Source organism: Protopterus annectens, chromosome 9.part0 (assembly GCF_019279795.1).
Source record: "Protopterus annectens isolate FY-2018-M chromosome 9.part0, PAN1.0, whole genome shotgun sequence".
NCBI lineage: Eukaryota > Metazoa > Chordata > Ceratodontiformes > Protopteridae > Protopterus > Protopterus annectens.
The window spans coordinates 1,962,757,614-1,962,779,256 of NC_056743.1; the positions used below are offsets into that span (position 1 = coordinate 1,962,757,614).

Consider the following 21,643-nt stretch of genomic DNA (forward strand, 5'->3'; position numbering starts at 1 on the left):
ACATAATTGAAGAAGGCTTTGTGGTTACCCTTTGTTTTGGAGGCTAGTTTCAATTCATAATTGGCTTTGAAGATTTTCACTAGTGATCTAATTTGGTTGTTGAGGGTAAGGAGGGAGTTTTTCCAATTGGGAATGTATGCCTTTTTACCCTTGGACAACAATTTCTCCCTTTTGTTGTAAAGCCTGTTGATAGAGGATGTCCAGAAGATAGGTTTGTGTTTCCTTGAGTAGCAGGTTTTAGTTTTGATGGGTATGGCTGAGTCCATACAGTTGTATAGGTGTTTGCATACTGCACTGGTGTACTACTCAGCATAGTTGCCTACATCCTGTGACAGGGACAGTGGTATGAAGCTACTGATACCCTCCCTTAGGAGGTTGTAGTCAGCTTTTGAGAAGTTTTTTAGCCTGGTTATGGCGGGGGGGTGGGGGTGGGGTGGGCGTTGGGCAGGATAGAAACTTTGATTGAGACGGACCACTGGTCTGAACTCACCAGGGAAGAACTTACTATGGGGATGTTGCAGCGGTCACCCATGTTGGTGAGAACCAAGTCCAGAATGTTATCTCCCCTTGTGGGGGATGAGACAGGCTGGTCTACTTCATTTGAGTTGAAGTCGGGCAATCGTTGGGTGAGTGCATTAGTGCAGGAATAGTTCATCTAGTCTATGGTGGGTAGTTGAAGTTACCAAGGGTGTCAGTTGCACCTGGAGTAGTTCTAGTGCGTCATGCTGGCAAATCAGTCTGGAAGTGTACTTGTCTTTAATGAATATAGAGACTCCACCACCCTTATTCTTCCAGACCTCATTTTGCAGTTGGGATGTGTGGAAAGAGGTATAGCCTGGTAAGACAGGGGTGCTCTCTGCAGCTTTGATCCAAGTTTCCTTGATTGCACAGATGTTGGCATCTTCCAGTGCGAGGAGAGCCTCCAGTGAGTGCATTTTCAGGTTAAGGATCCTAGTGTTAAGTGGCATGACCTTCAGTTTGCTTTTTGACAGCTCTTTTATGTTGGAAGATTTGTCTTTCAGACATTGCCTTAAAAAGGCACAATGAAGGAGGCAAGAGCCTTGGCTAGAGTCCCGAATCCCAGGGATGACAAGTGGAGGACGTCTCTGGCAAAGCATCATCAAGGCCTGTCACCCATGTCATGCCAGGAAGACAGGTACTGGATCCCTTTTGTTGGTTTTGTGGTAGCATTCTTGGTGAAGGTAGGATGCTGCTTAGGGCTAGGGTCATACCTGCCTGGGACACACACTCTGAGAGCTCAGTCAGCTCTCTCTCTTCATATAGTCCCTGGGAGGTACGTCTGAAGTCATTCACACCAACATGGACAATGACAGAGTCATACTTGTACCTGTCCTTGTGGAAAGACTTAAGTGCATGAGTGATGTGGTGGATTCTGGCACCTGACAGACAACTGACAGCGATCTTCTCCTTGTCAAGCCTGGTGAGGGGGACATCGGTGTGTCTCACAACTGAGTCGCCAGTGACTAGTATGTTTGATTTATTGTGCTTTATGGGCTGTGTTGGTTTATTTTTATGCCTTATGGGATGGGCTGTGTTTGTGAGACACTGGTGTGTTGTCTACTGTCTGTGATGTGTTTGATGTTGTGTGTGGAATGTTTGTGTTTGGATGTCTCTGCTGTTTAGGTAAGTTTTTGAGGACCTCTGCATAGGTGTATGTGTGTTGTGCTTGGCTGTGATGTGGGTGGTGTGGTGTTTGTGCTGGCTATCTCCTGTTTGTCAGGAGTACTGACTGTGGCGTGAGAGAGCATGGACTCTAGGTTACTGATATAGATGCATTTCTCGCAAGTAGAAGAATTATGTGGTAGGGGAAGAAGGTTGTCAGTGAACATGAGGCAGTTGTTACACAGTTTCAGTATGCCCATGTCGACAAGGCTGGCAGGAGAAACTGATGGGAATTGTCCAGACATAGTGTTCTGAAACTTGGATTGACTTATGGAGAGAGAGTTTTGATAAGGGTTTGTCCACAGGAGTGTAGACCACAAAAACCTTCTTAAATGTAAAATAACTGGCCTGAAGCCCAAGTGCTAAAACCAGAGTGTTCAAAAAGTGTCTAGCTCCAGTTGTAGCTCATTGCAGGCTACAGGGCTTCCATATTTTTTATATTTAGATAACTTTCTTACTTTTGCAGAGGCTTTTTCAAATGTGTCAGAAATATCTTACACAAGCTGGGTTTTCAGGAGAATATTCAGTTTTTTTTTTATTCTTTCACTCATGATTCTGTTCTTGGGGTGTCAGTTGGACACAGCATTTCAAAGAGCTTTTCTTCCACAGGACAAATGCATCTATATCTAGAACTTTTCCTAAGGTTTTCCACTCAGGCTTCAGACACTGCGAGGGAATACCTCCAGATTTTGTGTCTCATGTCATCTGTGATTCTCATGATACTCCTAGCAAGATAACACATGAGAAAGATACAGTGGTATCTGAAGTCTCTCTCATCCCAGCACCAGTGCCCTTTGTCTTTTCAAATCCTAGTGCTGGGTTTTGTCAGAAGATAATTCACTTGGTGGAGACATCAAATAAACCCAAATCTAGGTCTGCCCTTTTCCCCGCTCCAAACAGTTTTTCACCACAAACGTCTTAGACTTTGCTTTTGGGGGGGGGGGAGCGTTTTCAGGAGGGATAAAAGTGCAAGGTGTGTGAGACAGTAAGGACAGATACAAGCACATAAATATTAGTGATGTTTGACCTGATCAATGCACTCAATTCTCTGAATCATCCTTGGTCCCCGGGACCTCTTCAAATTGTTACAGGCAATATCCTAGTCATGTGATACATTAAAAAGCATGGGGAAACCAGGTCGGACCCCCTTTGTAGACTAGCCATGTTAACTTTGGGTAGATCTTTATTCTACAGGCATCCGATATTCCATCAGAGCAAAATTGTGTGGCAGCGAAGCTGAGCAGACCCTCACGAATGGAAACTAGATTGGGGGGGGGGGGGGTTACCAAGATTTGATCTAGCTATGTAGAATTCCTCATGTAGACCTATTTGCCTTCTCTCTGAACAATCATTTGAAAAGATTCTGCACCAGGATCCCCCATGCAAGAAGGCCTGGAAGACAGATACCTTTTCCTTATCTTGGACAGGAATGTTCATGTATGCATTTCCACCTTTTCCCACTGTTATCCAGGCTACTTCTGAAGATTCAAAGGAATCTCCAAGATCATTGTGGTGAATCCCTTCTGGCCCAGCCAACAGTGGCTCTCCCTTTTGTAAATGGCCAGGAGTAATTACCACAAGCTTTCTCACAAAATTGATCTATTCACACAAGATTAGGGGTGTTTGATACACCTCAACCCTAGCCAAATTCAACTGTTTGGATGTTAGGGTCTTAATTCCCTTTTGGCATGTGTTTACCGAGGATATGCAGCAGGTACTAATGGAGGCAAGAAAGTCTGCTACTAGAAAATCCTATATTAGCAAATGGAAATAGTTTTCTGGTTGGTGCCAACAACATAACCAGCACCCATTCAGGGCTACTTGTTCTCTGGTTTTGCAATAGTTGTGAGTTACTGTCTTTTGGCCTTTCTTTCACCTCCATCAAGGTTCATTTACTAGCTATTTCAGCATGTTTGCCCATGGATCTCCTCTTTCTGTGCATTCTCATGTTGGAATGTTTTTGAAAGGGGGTTTACATAGAGAAATCAAAGAAAAACAGTGGCCCCTCTTGGAATCTTAATTTTGTACCAGAAAAAAAAAAAAAGAAAGAAAAAAAAAACACTGCAAACTGAAATTAACACCAGACCACCAAAAGAATGTGAAAATTTTTAATAACGTAGTGCTTCCATCGCAAACAATTCAGGGACTTCAGAGTTAAACAGTAACGTCTGCCATTTTAATGTATTTGAATTCCTCCATCAAAACGGACCATTAATTGAAAATGCAAAATAACTGTGAAAAGAGTGACTGGTCTAAGTACATAACAAATACATAAAATCATTAATTAAATATTAACCATTTATAAGAAGTGCCTCTTTGCTTTTATGGTATTAAAAAAAAAAAAAAAACGGTCCTTGAATGCAACCTTAAGCATAAATGTGCTTGAAAAATGCTTGTGTATACGTGTCTCTAAAGGTGTATGACTGAAATTGTTTATGCATTTCTTATGTATTTTTGATGGTGGTCGAACAAATGTTACGGTACGTTTGTTAAACCCATCAGTCTTTTCACAATTCTTTTGCAGTTTTAATGGTTAATATATATATTTTTTTTGGGGGGGGGGGTTCAGCTATGCTAACAACATGGAAGAAGTTGCTGTTTAACCCTGAACAAGTTCCAGAGTTGTTTGGGATGAAAGATCTAAGTTAAGTGACATTTTTCTGGCAGTCTGGTGTTAATTTGATCTTATTTTTGTGTTACAGAAACAACACTTGCTCCATTTGAACCAGCTAATCTGGCTAAGCTGTTTTACTGATTGCTCTGACCTCTACAAGAAGAGTATCTGTGTTGCAAGCTCTTATTGTGAGATAATCTGGTTTCATTTTCTACAGAGACGTCTTCTTTGAGGATTAATCCTTCTTTTATGCTTAAAGTGGTATCCAGATTTACTGTAAGCTAGACCATCCGTCTTCTCGTTTTCTTTCCTGGACCTAAAAATAAGGGAAAAGGGATACTCCATAGCTTGGATGTCCACAGACAACTCTAGTACTATCTTGACAGAACTAAATCTTTCGGATCTTCAGATCAGTTGTTCATTTCTTGAAAGTAAAAAAGGAAAAATTCTGTGTCAAAACAGAATATTTCCAAATGGCTGTCTCAGGCTAGTTATGCTTGCCACAATAAAACTATTCTAGGCAGGGTCAAAGCCCACTCTACCAGGGCCTTGGCTTCATTAGTGGCTTTTTGGAAGTATTCTAGAAACTCTAACTTTGTTCTCTAAACATACTTTTACAAGGCACTACAAGTTTGATTTCTTCTCTAAGTCTAGGTTCGGCTTTGCTAGGGCCATTCTCCAGGGGATCCTGGATCCTTCTCCTTCCACCGCCCACATGTATTAAGCTGGGGTAACCTGCCCATATAGCTAAGGCTACTCAGCAGTGATCAGTGTGATGAACATAGTACAGTTGTGTAAGTAAGCAAGCCATAACAGTAGATGTTCAAATGATCACTGCTACAGTAGTCGCTTCTTCCCTCCATCCCCCTTGTTTCTTGGTACATTGTTTATGCCAGGGTGTGGTTAATTTTTGTTCTTAGCATTGTCCTTTCAGTCTTGAGCCTCCCTGTCTGTGTTGGCATGAAAGCTCTGAATGGCAAGCTCTGAATGGCTTGGCACCCAAACCTGTTTTTTCAGTCAGTTCAGCTCAAGCTGACTGATAGTATGGGTGTGTGGAAGGTGCCCTGAAGCTTTGAAAGCTTAGCTGGCTGTTATGTCCTTGGCAGGATATAAACCGTATAGCTAGGCTACTGCAGCATTGATCATTCAAACATCTACAGTTATGGCAAGTTTACTTACACAACTGTACTTTACATGTAAAGAACCTCAAGGTAGCCTGATGAGCTGGTTCCAATGGAGCAAGAATTAGTTTTCCTAGCACAAAATTAAGATCCCAAGAAGGAGTCACCTGCTTTCTAGGTAGCTTTGTAGGCATCACCCCTTTCAAAAACATTTTTATGTGAGACTGCATTGAAAGACAGGGATCCCTGTACAGATGTGATGAAATGGCTGAAAAATGAAACTTGATTGAGGAATAATTCAGGCCAGAGGATAGTAAATTGCACACACATTGTAGGAACAGAGAAACACTAGTCTTGAATTGGGTGCTGGTTCTTTTCTTGGCACAAACTAAAATAAAACACTTTCCATTTACTGATGCATGATTTTCTAGTAGCAGGTTTTTTGACTCCTTTAATGTCTGCTGCATGTCTTCAGAAAAAAGTTCCTAAAATGTATTAAGATTCTATCACCCAAGAAGTCATTTGTATTTTTTTGTGGTCAGGATGTATCAAGCAACTCTTGTCTTGTGTGAGTAGGTAAAGTCTTATGATGAAGCTTGTGGTAATTGCCCCTGGCCATTTCTAAAAGAAGGGAGAACTACAGTTGCCTGGGCTGAAGTGAGTCACCACAGTGATTTTTGGGGAGCCTTTCTGAATCTTCAGAATGACCCTGGATATTAGTAGAAAGGGTGAAAAAGCTTAATTCATTTCCATGGACTGGAATGCTGCTGTAGTTGCATTTCAGGCTTTTTTGCATAGAGTCCTGGAACAGAAATTTGTCAACTGATTGTTGTGACAGGAGTCTAAATTATCTCATTGAGGTTTTCCCCATAGTTAGATCAATTCCTGGAACAGCACCAGATTTATTTTCCATTTGCTAAATTACTCTATTGTGCTGTTTAAAGACATCATTGTGCAGATAAAGCAGTGGTCATTATATTGTCATCCGGCAGACTTCAAAGATGTTTTGGGGGTAAGGTGCATTGGTTACGTTATGCTTGAAACTTCTGCACTTTCTTTTTTTTAGAGTTTCAGCTCTTTGAACAACTTTGAACTAATCGCTATTACTTCATCTTTCTGAGGATGTATGTTTCATTCTTTTCTCCAGTAAGTAATTGCAGAGCCAGCCAGTCAGAGAGGAGTCAAATGTTGCTAGGTATGCAAGTTTTGAAAGTAAGGTTAAGAATCAGTGAGGGCATGAAAACCATTCACTCCTTTGCTGTTAATGGATGCACTTTAGACATCAGTTCTTCCATGCTCTGTCTCCTAATTTGTAATTTCTTTGTAAATTATAGGAGTAGCTTTATTTAACATTTATAACAACAGATGTCCTTCTGTAGCAGTTTTGCAGTATTCTTCACTTTGGGGATCTCCTGCCAAGGTTAGCCCATCATCCCTCTGGTATACCAAAGCCTTTAGAGCTTGTATTCACCATATGTCGCACACATACTCCCCTCACAGGACATAGGGCATAAAGGTTATGTACAAACTCAGTTACCTGTCACTTCTTTGTTGCCAGTCTGAATGCCATCATCAGTCAGTCTGAAGGCCCTTCGCTGTTTTGATACCTGGCCGTCAGATAAAGTGCCCCACTGGAATCTTCTTTCTTACTGTTGATCTTGTTTTCTTTTCATTACCTGGAGTTCATGGCATCCAGGAAGTGAAGATGTCAGCATGGGAAGTAGATTTCCCATAAGGGTCATCACAGTGCGTCTTTTGTTTGGATGCTTCCCACAACCAAACTTCCTGTAGTACTTTTAAGGCATTTGTGCCTAGAAGCTGGTTGTCTTCTTTGGCCATCTATCTTGAGAGCAAATGGCTTAAACAGTGGGCTCAAGATAACATAGCGGAATCTGTTAACTCCGAGGTACTACCATTAAGTAGGAAGAAGGCTAAGAAGTCTTGGCTGGATTCGCTGGCTGTCCATCCTTCACAAACCATGTCTGTAGGAGCAGGTGAGAGCTTTGTAGGTCATCCAGTGTTGACTTAGGATTCCTCTGTGGCGACGCTGTCAGAGGCTGGAATAGATCCTTCCTTTCGCACGTCCTCTGAGGCTTTGCAGGTAGCTGTTCCAGACATCGAGGGGGGACCATGGTTGTTATCTCTAAGGGCCCTAGAGGGGTTCCATGATTCTGGTCAAAGAGGTATCGAGTACTCTTATTGAATTTTGTTAGGCATTGCATCCACCAGCGCTTGTTAGGGCTGATATTCCTGCTAAGAAGAAACGGAAGACTAAGCATTCTTTTGTACTTCCTAAGGACCTTGAAAGAGAATGACAGGAGTTTACTCAGGGTCTGTTAAATGCTGTAATGGTCCTGAAGCCTCCCCAAGGAGTTTGTGTCTATTCCCCCTTGGACTTCAACTCCTTCTAAAAGGCCTAGGGGACCTAATTCTTCAGATGAGAATTGAGTCTGATGAGAGATCCTTGTCTTTATTCTTCTCAGATGCCTTCTCCTTTGGCCTGTGGCTCTGATGAAGAGGAGTCCATTAGCCCTGAATCTCATTTGGATGAGTTTCCTTTTGGGGACACAGTAACCAGGATGCTGGATTATTTTAAGTGGGATTCTTCTCTGGTGTCTAATATCCAGAAAAGGTGGTATCAGTTATTGGGCACTGCTAAACCTTCTGCGGTATCTCCTGTGTTGGCCGCTTTATTAGAAAACTATATAGCTGCCTGTAAGATTTTGGATTCTCAGCACCCTGATTCATAGAAACTTGAAAGCTTCCCTATGCTTCCTGAGGATTGTTGATTCCTGTTTGTGTCCTTCTGCTGATTCTGCTGTGTTGACAGTTTCCTCTGACAAGCATTCTAAGCTTCTGCCTTCGTTTGAGGATAGTAGAGCCATGGAGGGGATTGGAAGGAAGGTCTGTTGTGCTTCCACCTTGACCTTTAGGGCCATCAGTTTCCAGACTCACACAACCAGATATACTCTGGCCTTGATTGCCCAGGGTTGTCAGGTTATTTCTGCCCTCCCTGATTCTGAAGGAAAGTCTTTTGCTGTCTCTGTTTTGGGTTCTACCTCTCAGGTGGCTTCCCACTCAATCAAGTGCAGCTGTCATGCTGCTAATGCCTCTTCCAGAGCTGATGTTTTTAGACCTGTCATGCAGCATTACTCATTGCTTCATCTGCAGTAATTGCCTGAAGACATTAAGACCATGTTGCTGAATGCTCCTTTTGGATATAAAAATCTCTTTGGGACTGCTGCTACATTTAAGCCTCTTCAAGAAAAAGGTAATGCTTTGCAGGACCTTAAGCATATTTTTATGTCCTCTATCCCTATGTTTCAGAGGAACTATCCTACTATGTTTTCTTTAGTTTGCAGGTAGCCTCGTCAGGCCACTAAAGGGCAGGAAAGGTGGTAGGCAAGCTCCTCTTACTAATTCTTCTCAGGCTCCTATGGCCCAGAAGTCTCCTTTATCTAATAATCCTGCTTCTCTTTGATGTTTTGCACCCCCTAACCTTCGGCCAGGTTCCATTTTCCCTTTGGCTATCCCTGTGTCTTCCAAACTGACAACTCATCACCTCGGATTAATTGGGTTCTGTCCATCTGTCAGGGTTACTTCATGGTGTGGAAGTCTCTCCCTCCTTCAGGGATTCCTCAACAGCCTCAAGAAGAGCTTCCTCATCTCTTAGAAGTTCTTGGGTCCCTGGTGGACCAGTGAATTTTTCAGCCTGTCCCTCTTTCCCAAAGTAAAAAACGGAATTTACTCAATGTTCCTGGTGCTTTGAAAGGAGGGCACTTGTAGGGCTGTTCTGGATCTCTTCTTGCTTAAGACCATTCTCAGGGTTCCTTCTTTTCAGATGCTTTCTCTTCAAACCCTGTTTTCCCCTGTTGCTGCCCCAGGCTTTCCTGATGTCCTTGGATCTGAAAGATGCTCTACCTACATGTTCCCATTCACCCTTTTTTCTGGAAGTTTTTGCATTTGTTTCTTCTTCTCATTTTCAGTTCTCTGAGTTGTCCTCTGGCCTCTCTACTGCCCCAAGGGGTATTCACAAAATGCCTAACTCCTGCGATTCCCTTTTGCGGGCTCCAGAGCATTCAGATTTTTCCTTATTTAGATGAGACCTGTTGATTCGGGCACCTTCTCCCATTTGCTTGTTATAGGCCGTGGAGTGTGCCATTATCAACTCTTTCAAAGTCTGGGGTTCACTATCAGCTTCCAAAAGTCTGTCCTGAATCCTTCTTAGAATCATGTATATCTGGGCTGCAGGATTTAGACAGTGCCAATGTTGGCCTATCTTCCACCTCCAAAGGTTTTGTCCTTGACAGCTTTCTTTCAGTCTCTTCTTCCTCTGCCTTTCATTCCAGCCAGAGAGTTTCTTTGAGCCCTAGGATTCATGGCCTCTCTTAGTCCAACGCTCCCTGTCACCTAGACTGCATATGCAGAAGCTTCAGTGGTACCTCATGTCAGTTTGGCTTCAGCATTACCACCGTTTGGATTTCAGTGTGCCTCTCCTTACTTGTCTCAAGTGGGAATTTGAATGGTGCATTTAGCAACTTACCCTCAACCCAGGTTTGCCCTTTCAGCCTCTGGTTCCTTCTCAAGAACTGTTCACCAATGCCTAAGGCATGGGTTGGAGTGCTTCCTGATGTCACCTGATAGTTCAAGGTCTTTGTTGCCCCCCCCTTCCCCCCATCAGAAGTCAGACTATATCAACATCAAAGAGATGAGAGCTCTAATTGTGGCCTGTCAGGTCCTCTGAAGGTTTACACAGACAGCACTAAAGTGGTGTGGTACGTCATTAAGAAGTGGGACACAAAGCAAGTCTTGCCTTCTTTGAAGGGTGGCTTTTCAGGCATGGGATTTGGCCATCCGTTATTAGCTAATTCTTCAGGCAGTGTATATTCCTTCAGAGCACAATGTAGTGGCAGACTCTTTTAGCAGGTCCAAAACATTGGCTCGCAGAAAAATGCTTCACAGAGACTGGTTTCTGGACATAGTTCATTGGTGGAGTATTCCTTGGGTAGATCTTTTTGCCACCCCTGTGAACAGGCAGCTCCCTTTTCTGATCCAGAGTGCCATGCTATCTGGCGTGGAAGATGGATGCCCTTTCTTTTCCTTGAAAGGGGATGTTTCTATATGCCTTCCCTCTTTTTGTACTTCCAAGAGTCCTAAAGAAGTTTCAGCTCGACTCTCCAAAAATCTTGCTAGTGACTCCCTTTTGGCCAAGACAGCACTGGTTCCTCCTTAATGCATCTGGCCAGGGGCAGTCACCCAAGTTACCTCACCAGTTGGATGTCCTCACACAGGGGTCACTCATCTATCCTCACTCGTCCACTCTTCAACTGACACTGTGGGTGATAGGGTTTTGATCCCTTTTAGGCATCTCTTTTCTGAGGGCGTGCTCAGTGTTTTACAGGAGGCAAGGAAACCTGCAACCAGAAAGTCTTGTATCTCCAAATGGAAAAGATTTTTCTGTCTGCTGCCATGTTCATAGCCAGGACTCCTTTATTAGTGAGGGTCCCTATGGTTCTCTCCTACTGGTGTGAGTTGCTTCAGTGTGGCTTGGCAAGTTTTTCTGTAAAGGCCCGTTTGTTAGCTATTTCTGCCTGCCCTTGAATCCTCCTTTGGCTTCTTGTTTTGAGGTCATGCAGTTTGGGCATCCTGCATCGTAGGCCCACAAGGAAGCCTATTCCCCCTTCTCCTTGGGACCTTTAATTTTGTTTTGAAGGAAAAAAAATTAACCCAGGCTCCTTTTGAGTCTGCAGTTTCAGCTTCTCTACAACACTACATGGAAGACTGTCTTGTTGCTTGCAGGATTTCCGAGCTTCAGGCCCTTATAGCTATTCCTGCTTTTTTGTTTGTTTTTTTTTTCACAGAGACAGGGTGTCTTTTCTTACTAATCCTTCTTTTATGCCAAAAGTTTTTCATGAGTTGTCCTTAAATCAGACAGGATAGCTTCTCCCTTTTTCCTTCACCACAGATTGTTAGTGAGAGGGTCTTGCATACTTTGGATTTGCATAGACAGCTCATGTGTTATTTGGGTAAAACTAAGACCATTTGTAAGTTTGACAAGCTTTTTGATTTTCATCCCAGGACTTTTGGCTTTCGCTGTTTCCAAGCAAACCATCTCCTTCCGGATATCAAAGGCCATTTCCTTTTGTTAATCTTTTCATGGCAAATGTCTGTCTACTTCAGTTGGAGCTCATTCCGCTATGATTGCTGCCTCTTCTGGTGCTTTCTTCAAGGGTTTGAACACCAGTTCTCTCATAGAAGCTGCTACATGGTCTTCAGTGCATGCCTTTACTAAACATTCTGAATTGGATTTGTTTTTAGGGCCAGAGCAGGTATTGCTAGGGCTATACTGCATTGATTTGTTGAGCTGTTCCCAGCCTTTTCCCTTCTACTCCTTTTGAGCTGTCGCTAAGGTAATGAATATTGCAGCAGTGCTATAGCAGGGCGTAGTACAGTTGTGTAACATCTTAACAACACATGCTCTTCTCTTCACTATTACAGCATTCAGTCCCTCCAGTCACCATCTTTTGTTTCGGGTTTTGATTTGGTTACCCCTTCTGGCTGAGGATTCCCCATGTCTGTCTGTATTTTCTCCCTTTGGGTGTGCACAGCCTCCTTTTGTCCTCTGGAGACCGTTCTCTACCAGGGCAGTTCATTTCTGGGTAACGGAATCCATATGTCATCTTTATGCCCTTCGCCCTGAGTGGCGAGCATGCGTGTGATGTATGGTACACACAAGATCTAAAGGCTTTGGTATACTGGCTGGATGGTGGACTATCCTTGGCAGGTGATTCCTAAGGTGACGAATACTGTAACAATGAAGAGAAGGACATCATCTGTTATGGTAAGATTTTGCTCAACTGTACTTTTAGCTTTTTGTAACCCATTATAAACCAGTTTTGGTTATGATAATGTATTCTCTAAAAAGGAGGAGAATTAAGTGAGCAAACTAAAAACTGATCACAGCTTATAAATGTTGTGCAAGGATACAGAGGTACAAGAAGACAAAATTTCTGGTAAATTGAAGATGTCCTATCTTCTTGCAATTAACGTATTGATGAGGATGGTGATAGACGATAAACTAGTTTTATTCTGTAAGTAATCCTGCACTTTTCTAATTGAAGAGTTTTTTAATCAAACCTTCCTTTATCAGGAGACATTTCAGAGGTAGAGAGTTACATATCTTTAGCATGTCACGTTCTTAAAAATAATTTGAGAAGTTTAGTGAAACTGCTACCAGCAATATTTCCACTGAAAGTTTCTGGTGTATTCATTTTTAGCAGTTCAGTTCTTTGGCTCAGTTTCTTTCTATCACCTCCCTTTTTTATTCTCTCTTTTCTTTTTTTTTCTTTGAAATCAGACTTACTTGAAGATCGCTCTTTCATTTGCATTTGTTAAACTGGGTTGAGCACTCACACAACTGGACCATTTTCAGGCCTACAGGGGGTTACAAAAGAAATAAACCAGGACAAATATGAAACCACCCATATAGATCAACAAACCTTTGCACAAAATGTATTGTTTCCAGAGGAGCATCTGATTTGTAGGTGCACACAGTGCGGTTTAGTACCTGTTTGTTTTTCTTGCATCTTACTGGTTTGTAACTCAGCCTATTGTCAGCCTATGGAATGAGTTACCACTTCAGTCAACAAAGTACTACTTTGTCTTTAAGTCTAGTCTTGATTGGTTGACTAGACTTTCATTTATACCAGGGTTAAGGTGGATTGCCCTGCTTGATTTTGGGAGGCGGGTAATATGACTTACGAAGTGTGACAAGGACCTCTAATTGTGTCTATTTAAAGGAGTATATGGCTTAGGCCTCTTATGGTCTCTTCATGCACTTGCCTTGTATTGTTCCTGTGGTGTATATTTGTGTATCCTTAGGTCCTTATCTTTAAGTAGGCACTTCTTTTAATTGAGGTGAGTACGCTTTGGTTCTTTAGACATGTTGTTCTGTGTGCTGATTGGCTGCGTTTTAGACATTCTTTGTTTTCTGACTCCTAAATAACTCATTAAAAGTGGCGACAGGTGGTGCTGAAGAGCCATTGCGTTCACTTAGTTAACCATGCAGCTGTCTGGTTGCTCTTTTCTGTCAATAGTAACCTATCCAATTTCTTGCGCTATGTGTAGAGTTATTATTGTACTTGGCTCTGCATGATTTGGTTGTCGTGTCTGAATGATAGGACTCCATACATTGTTTTTGGGCTCTTGCTTTTCCCATTTGCAAATTTGTTAGAAGGTTTTCACTGTGTGCTTGGATATACTTGATTGTTTCTTTTTCCTTTCAGGCACCGCATCTTTGGAAACTTCTGTCCTAATAAATGAAATAATTCTCCATGCTGAGACTTTTAGAGGTCCCTAAAGGCCCTGCTTTTCAAACTGGCTTACAGTCTTTTTAGGAACCATTTTTTGGACATTTTATCTGTTATCACACTGTGCAATTATAACCTCTGATATTTGTGCTCCTTCTACTTGCTTTTGTTTTTATTGTGACGGTATTTAGATTCAGAGAAGGTTACTAGGCTAATGGACCTAGAGCCCTTACAAGCTTAGCCATGTTTATACTGAGTTGCCCCAGTTGTCGGTCGTTAGGTGAGTGAAGTTCACAGAGGTGAGGATGTATGGGTGTTAATACCAACATCCTCTGTCCTAGAGGGACATGGGTGTCACCCCAGGAGTGAGTTGGCAGTCACCCATCTATTGATCTAGGTTGCGTTGAAGAGGATCAAAGAGGGGCTCTGTTTCATGTGAATTGGAAGCTTGTTCCAGAGAAGTGACTGTCTCTGGGAGATGTTGGTGTCTCCAGCATCACCTGCTCATGTCAGAGGCTAGGTTAAGATCCCTGGATCAAGTGACCCTCGTGCACTTTGATTTATGATTGTGTAGTGTTTCCATCGGGGCTGGGTTAGAGACTCTCCTGTAAGCCAGGCGCAGGTCACTCCTTAGCAACCAGTAGGAGATGGAATACAGTGACAGGGCTTTCAGTCTTTTTGTTTGACTTGTTTGTGTACCCTGTAATTTCTTATTGATAACCCTTTGTTGTCTCTCTAGTTGTTGCAGATCTATGGTGAGATGCATGCAAAAGGTGGCATGGTACTCAATTATTGGTCTAATGAGGGCAGAGTATAATGGAATTATAACATCCTTAGATCTAGATCCGATGCTTTTTCTTATAAGATGACATCCTGGGCTGTGTACTACATGAACTACAAAATGAACCGGCACCTCACCTAAGTGTCCTGTTTAATCATAGCCTCAGCTCAGGCTTCGTGCCCACTGCGTGGCACACAGCTACAGTTCTCCCACTCCTCAAGGGGGGAATCCACCTTGGATCCCGCGAACTATCGTCCCATCAGTCTGACAAGCCTGATCTGCAAGGGCATGGAACGCATTATCATGGAACTTATAAACAAAGACATTGGCAAACTTCAAACACTGGACCCCACCCAGTTTGGGTTCGTGAAGGGCCGATCTTGTCTCCTGAACCTGATTGACGACTTCAAATCAGTCTCCAGAGCTGTGGACGAGGTAAGGTGGTCTACAGAGCCTATCTGGACCTCGCCAAGGCCTTTGACACCACCCCCCACTCTGGAATCCTAGATAAACTTACTAAGCTGGGCATAAATCCCTATGGCTTACGGACAGAACCCAGACTGTAAAAGTAGTCGACTCCAAATCCAGCTCCAGACAAGTGGAGTACCTCAGGAGTTCAGTCCCCAGACTGCTCTTGTTTGGCATGTACTTCTCTGAAGTACAGGCCAACGCTAAGGGACTCTGGCTAACAAAGTTCGCAGATGACTGCAAACTGGGAGCCATTATTGAATCCCCAAATGATGTGGATATCCTACAAAAGGGCCTTACAGAAGCAGATGCTTGGTGCCAGAGCCATGGGCTCAAGCTTAATGCCAAGAAATGTATAGTTATCCCCTTTGGGAAAACCACATAGGTGGCAGTGCACTAAACACAAAGTGTGATGAGAGACTTAGGGGACACAGGTGGACGGTGGTCTCACCTTCGATAACCACATTGCCACAACAGTCAGGAAATCCTTCTGTGTGGCACACCTCATCGCTAAGGGCTTTTCATCCAGAAAAAAGGAGGTCATTATCCCACTGTACTCATCCCTCATTAGACCTATTAGAGTACAACGCCCCATTTGGTATGTACCTCACAAGACATCTGCAACAGCTGGAAAGGCCGCAGAAATACCTCACCAAAAGAATCACAGGCCTAAAGCAGATGCCTTATACTGACAGTCTAAAAATAACTCCAGCTATACTCTGTGCCATATCGTCTACTCAGAGGCGATCTCTGCTTAACATACAAGGCCATGTCAAATCTTGAGCTGTTGGACATGCTCCACTTAAAGAAATCCCAATCCCTCAGAGCCACATGCTCCAGGGATCTAAACCTTGTCATCACAATGAACAAAACATGCTGGAGGGATAGATTCCTGACCCAGAGACCCCTCGTACTCTGGAATAGGCTGCCCATACATGTCAAGCAGAGTGCCTCCTTGGCCCTCTTCAAAAGGAACCTTGACGATTGGATAGAAGATAGAACATTCAACCCGGGGATCACGTAAGTCACCCTGCTAGACAGGGTACCAGGGAAGTAAATATTGTGGGAAGAAATATCCAGGGAATTGTTATGGCTAGGCTTGTATAGGCCCTAGGGCTGATAGCCTAGTACCAGCCTATGAACCTGTAATATGTGCCACATAGAAGAATTTTCATATTACTTTGGGTACGTGGTGGTCAAAGTTCAGATTACCATCAACCTGAGTACCCAGATCACATACTACTGGGTCTAAACTTAGCGGTTGCTGTCTATAATGTAATTACCAGGGATGTCAGCTTTCCCAAAGGGAATAATAATTTATTTATTTTTTTGCATTTAGCTTTAATGCGCGGCTTTGGCACCAATCATTTGTCTGCCTGCAATATATTAACATCATTGGGGGTCTCGTTGATTGCTCCTAGTTTTCAGTTGTCAACGAACTTGGTCAGGCGCAAGCCATCCAAGTTTGCTTGGACATCTGAAAAATAAATTCTGAACAGTAAGGGGCCCAACACAGAACCCTGTGGTATTCCACTGGTGACTGGTCTTTTGCTAGAGGTGAAGTCACCCACTTTGACACTGTGTCCTGTCTGTGAGCCAGTTGGCTACCCATCTGATAATGTAGGGGTTAATTCCCAATTGGGAGAGTTTCTCTGTAATACCAGAGTTGTGGATTGAGTCAAATGGCGTGGCTAGGTTATGATAGGTGGTATGCACAGTCTTTCCCTTGTCCAGGGTCTTGGTGACTTTCCTGAAGAAGTCAACCGTGTTTAACGGGCATGATCTACCTTTAACGAATTCAAACTGGGTTGGGTCCAGAGTTTGGAGATTACCTATGTCCTTGTTAATGTTGTTCTTTTGGCTTTTTCCGGTTAGGGGTTGCCACAGCTGAACTCCGGTCCGCTAATGATTGGCAGTAGATTTTTTATGGGTGCCCTGGTGGCAGCTCGACGTTCAATCTTCAACGAAGGCACGCTCATTCTACTGATGTCTTTCGAATGCCACTCTACCGCGGGGAGGACATGCAGACTCCACACAGAAGGCGCTCCAGCTGAGAATCGAATGGGAGAACCTCTTGCTGTGAGGCAACAACGCGGCTTACTATAAGGTTCATAATGTTTCTTTCCAAGGCCTTGCAGATGAGGCTAGTCAGTCTTATTGGCCTGTAATTCCTAGGGTCAGTTGATGGGTCCCCCTTTATGCAGAGGGATTACTGCTACTGTCCTCCAGTCTGATGAAACATAGCCAGTTCACAGGCTGTGATTAAACAGGGATCCAAGTGGGTCTGCTAGGTCATGTTTTAAGTTGTGTAAAAGGCAACCCGGGATGTTGACTGATCCCAGTGAAGCTGTGTTTTTGGCCTTGGAGACTGCTGAGATGACCTGCTCTCTTGAGATAATAGACTGAGGAATGGTGGCAGGTATACTTTGGGGTGGATGACTGGAGTGGACAGGAAGATGAAGTTTGCTTCAAATTTGTCAGCTCGCACATTGGCTGTTACCCCCGTTTTTTGATAATGGGTGGTGCCATCCAAAACAAGTTCAGGTCATAGCTGGTTATTCCCTTTTAAATTCTGGACGTAGCTGAAGAATGCCTTGTGATTATTAGCTAGGGAGTCTGTTTTTGCTTCATAATTAGCTTTGGAGGACTTAACAAGATCTAATTTGTTTAGGCTACGGAGGGATTTATTCCTCTGCTGAGCCAGTTCCGTCTTGTTCTTTGATATTAGTTTCTTTCTCTTGTTGTATAGCCTATTTATACTAGGGGTGCACAAGAGTGGCTTGTTTTTTGGAAAGTTCTGGTTTTAAATGTGGACAGATACAGCTAATTCTATACAACTGCTTACATGGTTGTACAAGGCATTGGTGTACACATCTGAATTGGAGTCCATGTTATCTGCGTTCAAGGGGCGTTGAAACTTCTTATACCATCACTTAGTAAGAGGTAATCTGTCTTTGAAAATTTCTTAAGCATTTTTGAGCTCGATGAGGTATCTGGTCTTATAATTTTAGGTTGAAGATTCTCTGTAATCATGACATTCTACAAGAAGAGTGGGTTGGTCTGTTGCACTCTTCACCTTGACTTGAGATGGGCATTGTGGTGCTTTATGGTAGAGTAGTGCTACTAACCAGTCATATGGTAGTGCCTTCAAAAGTGTAATCCTATGGGCTAAGCTTGTAAAGGCTCCAGGGCCATTAGCCTAGCACACACCTGTGAACCTATATGTACAAGATAATGCAAGCACAGAGCCAGAGAAACATGCCCACATTAATAAATAAATGTTTAGGGTGACATGCTCCTACAGAAGAGTAATGGTTAACAGTGTAGCTTTTTTTTTTAGAACTGAGTTTTTCTGCAGTCTACAGTAGTCTGAAAGTATGCTTGATTTTATGAAGAAGTGTACTAGGACCTTAATTGGTAAACCAAAACTCTGGTTTAATTAGATCATATTGTGTTTATTCAGCTTGTCCTATGACTATGTTGCTTAACTGTGTATATGCCTATTTTTCTTCATTGTTTAAGAGTAATTGTTAATAGGCTCTGCCGTGGTTAGTTGGACAAATTATTTTCTCAGTTATTTACTTAATTTGTCTGTGAACCTTAAGTACATTGACTGCACTTTGTATGATACTACCCTAATTGACATCAGTAATTTCATTCTGCCAGTACTAAACGATTCGCATTAAAAGTAATGTGTGTTGACTTTGCCATGACTAATTCCTGTAACACTGTGTAATCGTAAGAAGAACTTAATTGTTTAAAAATTCTAATGTTAGTATTACATTTATTATTATGCTTTAAAGCATCATGTTTTGGTGGAACCTTTCTCCAGGTTACCTTGTGTGAAGTGTCTTTGGATCACAGAGTTTTACCATTTCAACAAAATTAAAATAAATCAAGGGTATATATTTTACATAAAGTTTGAATACTCTATCCTTACTAGTGATTTTTTTTAATCTTTACTGGTGATATTCTGTAATAAATGCAGTTTGAGCAGAGCACACATGGCTTACGCAGTGTGTGTGAAACACTTCCAAATGATGGTGTTATTTTCCTTTTCAGAGCTCCAGTGAATCCTGATGAGGAAACCTTAATAACGCAGCTGAAGGAGCAGAATGCAAGGTAAGTTAATGGTCTTCTGCTAGTGGTAATACGTGCTTCAGCATCTCCTCAGTTTATCTGCTGCATGGCCTTTTGTCACTGGCTTCCTGAAGTGGTTCTCTATCATTTTTCAGTTACAGCAAAATGCTTGTAAGAGGGTGAATATGGTTGCAGCAAGATCCGGCTGATCTGTGTTGAAATGTCTGCAGTGTCCTTGCCACAAGTCGGTCACATTCACCATAAGACTGAAATCCGAAGCATCATATAATACTGTGATATTCAGAAATTATGTGAAGGCTAATCTAATAAAAACCAAGTGATGACCAGCCCAAATTCAAAAGCCCCTGCTATCTTGATGACCCAATGTTTATGCAGAATGCTTCACTGACACATTTTTTGCACATGTAATTTAGCTGCATGGGCGCACATGTCCCCTTCAGAAATTAATACAATTTCAAATTCAAAAATAATCCCCTGTTATGGAACCCAAATATAAACAGGCTCTATAATAAAGGGAAAAAATATTGCAGACAAAAATAAATATAATTCTCAAGATGCCTAAAACACTCTTGCTAAACTAAACAAGGAACTCCGGGCCCTGATCAAATTAGCCAAAGCCAGATATGTGGTGAAAATAGCCACCCAGGTGAAGGATAACCACAAAGCCTTCTCTAACTATGTTAATGCCAGAAACCATCCCCAGCACTGTACAGAGCTACAGTAATAGTAAACAATATCTCAAATTCAGACCCATAGCCAATCTGCCAGACGAGAAATTTAGCTCAGACTTTCTCCCTTTTAGTATTCCCAGATCACTTACCTACACATACACCCCTACTTAAATCTTTCAAGAACAAGTTCTGTAGGTGGACCATGATCAGTGCATCTTTTGTATCTGGTAACTTGTCTAATCCCCTACAGAAGCTGTTCAGTATCAACATCAGAACAGGAATGGAGGGCAGTAATAGTCATTTTCTTGCACAGAGATGGCGTTTCAGTGGCCCAGGTAATTGTAGACTCATAAGTCTGACTAGTCTTATCTGTAAGGTTGTGTAAAGGATCATTATGAAATTAATATATAAGGGTATGGGTAATGTACGGACACTTGACCCAACCCAGTTGAGCTTCATTAAGGGCAGGTCCTACCTACTTAAGCTAGTCAGTGACTTTAAAAAGTTACTGAAGCAATGGATGAGAGCAAAATAGTGCACAGTGCATATCTAGACCTCCCACTCTAGTGCAATACATAAACTGTCCCAGGTAAATGTCAATCCATATATTGCTGTATAGCAAATTGGCTCGCAAATGAAACCGAGGAAGTTAGGAAGGGTGGCTATACCTCTTCCAAAAGATCTGTTGCTAGTGGTGTTCCCCAGGGTTCACTCCTTGTGCTACTTTTCTTTGTCATTTACTTCTCAGAGGTGTAAGCTAATGTTAATGGTTTGTGGCTGACCAAATCTGCAAATGACTGCAATGGACATAAAGATTCTCCAAGAGGGCCTTTACCAAAGATATAGCTTTTGTTAAAACCAAAGAGCTAAGATTAAATTCCAAGACTTGTATAATTATATCCTTTGGTAAGCATGACTTCCCTTGTAACTATCACTTTGACGAATCATGTCTGAAAATTGATCCTGTAGTTAGGGATCTGGGAACCAACCTATGTCGATAATGAAATATCCTTGGATCGCATGCATCAACTGTTGTAAGGAAGTCCTTTTTCATTGCACAGCTTATGTCTAAAGGTATTGTGTTCAGATCCAGGGATGCAATTATTCCACTGTACTCTGCACTCGTTAGGCCAGTGATTGAGCATCATAGCCGACCTTAGGCATAGGCCAACTAGGCATTTACCTAGGGCGCTGCTGTAGTAGAGGTGCTTTTACAGTAATTTGGATGGTGTAAGTAGACCAGAATGGGGGCAAGGGTGGTGGTGGGGGGGTGTGGTTGGGCCCTTTTGCCTAGGGTACCAGTTTACCAAAGGCTGGTCCTAAGTATAATGCCCTTTTGGTGTGTACCTGTCTAAAAACTTGTCACAACTGGATTGACCACAGCCGCTGTCTGACAAAATAATCAAGGGTCTAAATTGTAAAACCTGGTATAGAGCATCACAAAGCCTCGTCCCCCTTCTCAGTATGATGCAGGGTACTGAGAGGTGACCTCTGCCATTTGTATAGAGTTTCAACAGAGCCTTTTCTGTCAGGACTGTTGCACAATTTCAAGTGCACTGGTATCATAAATGCCCACTCTCAACGGACCTCCATCTGTTTTGTAAAATAAATAGAACATGTTGGATGGATAGGTTTGTATCCCAAAGAGTACTACTTCCATGGAGCCTGCTTTTACTCCCCAAGTACTTCTCTTACTCTATTCAAATGTAATGGTAACTGTACATTCTCCACTGGTTTAGCACTGTTGGTCCTTCTGGATAGTGGAAATGTGTAGCTGTCCCAGCATCTCTTGGTTTGCCCTATTTCTGGGTTATTTTTATGAAAAATAAACTGGCTAAAAATGTCTATGGGGAAAGTAAGGTCAGGCATCTTAAGATCCTCGCAGATTAATAGCC

General features: G+C 42.5%; 1 protein-coding gene across 1 annotated transcript in view; it reads left to right on the plus strand.

Annotated features, from left to right (window-relative positions):
* Window positions 1-21,643, plus strand: part of DSN1 (DSN1 component of MIS12 kinetochore complex) — a 1,132,993-nt gene that overhangs the window by 577,906 nt on the left and 533,444 nt on the right. The window contains exon 7 of the mRNA XM_044084782.1: window positions 19,039-19,098. Coding sequence (XP_043940717.1) covers window positions 19,039-19,098 — 60 coding nt within the window. The remainder of the gene's footprint in view (window positions 1-19,038; window positions 19,099-21,643) is intronic.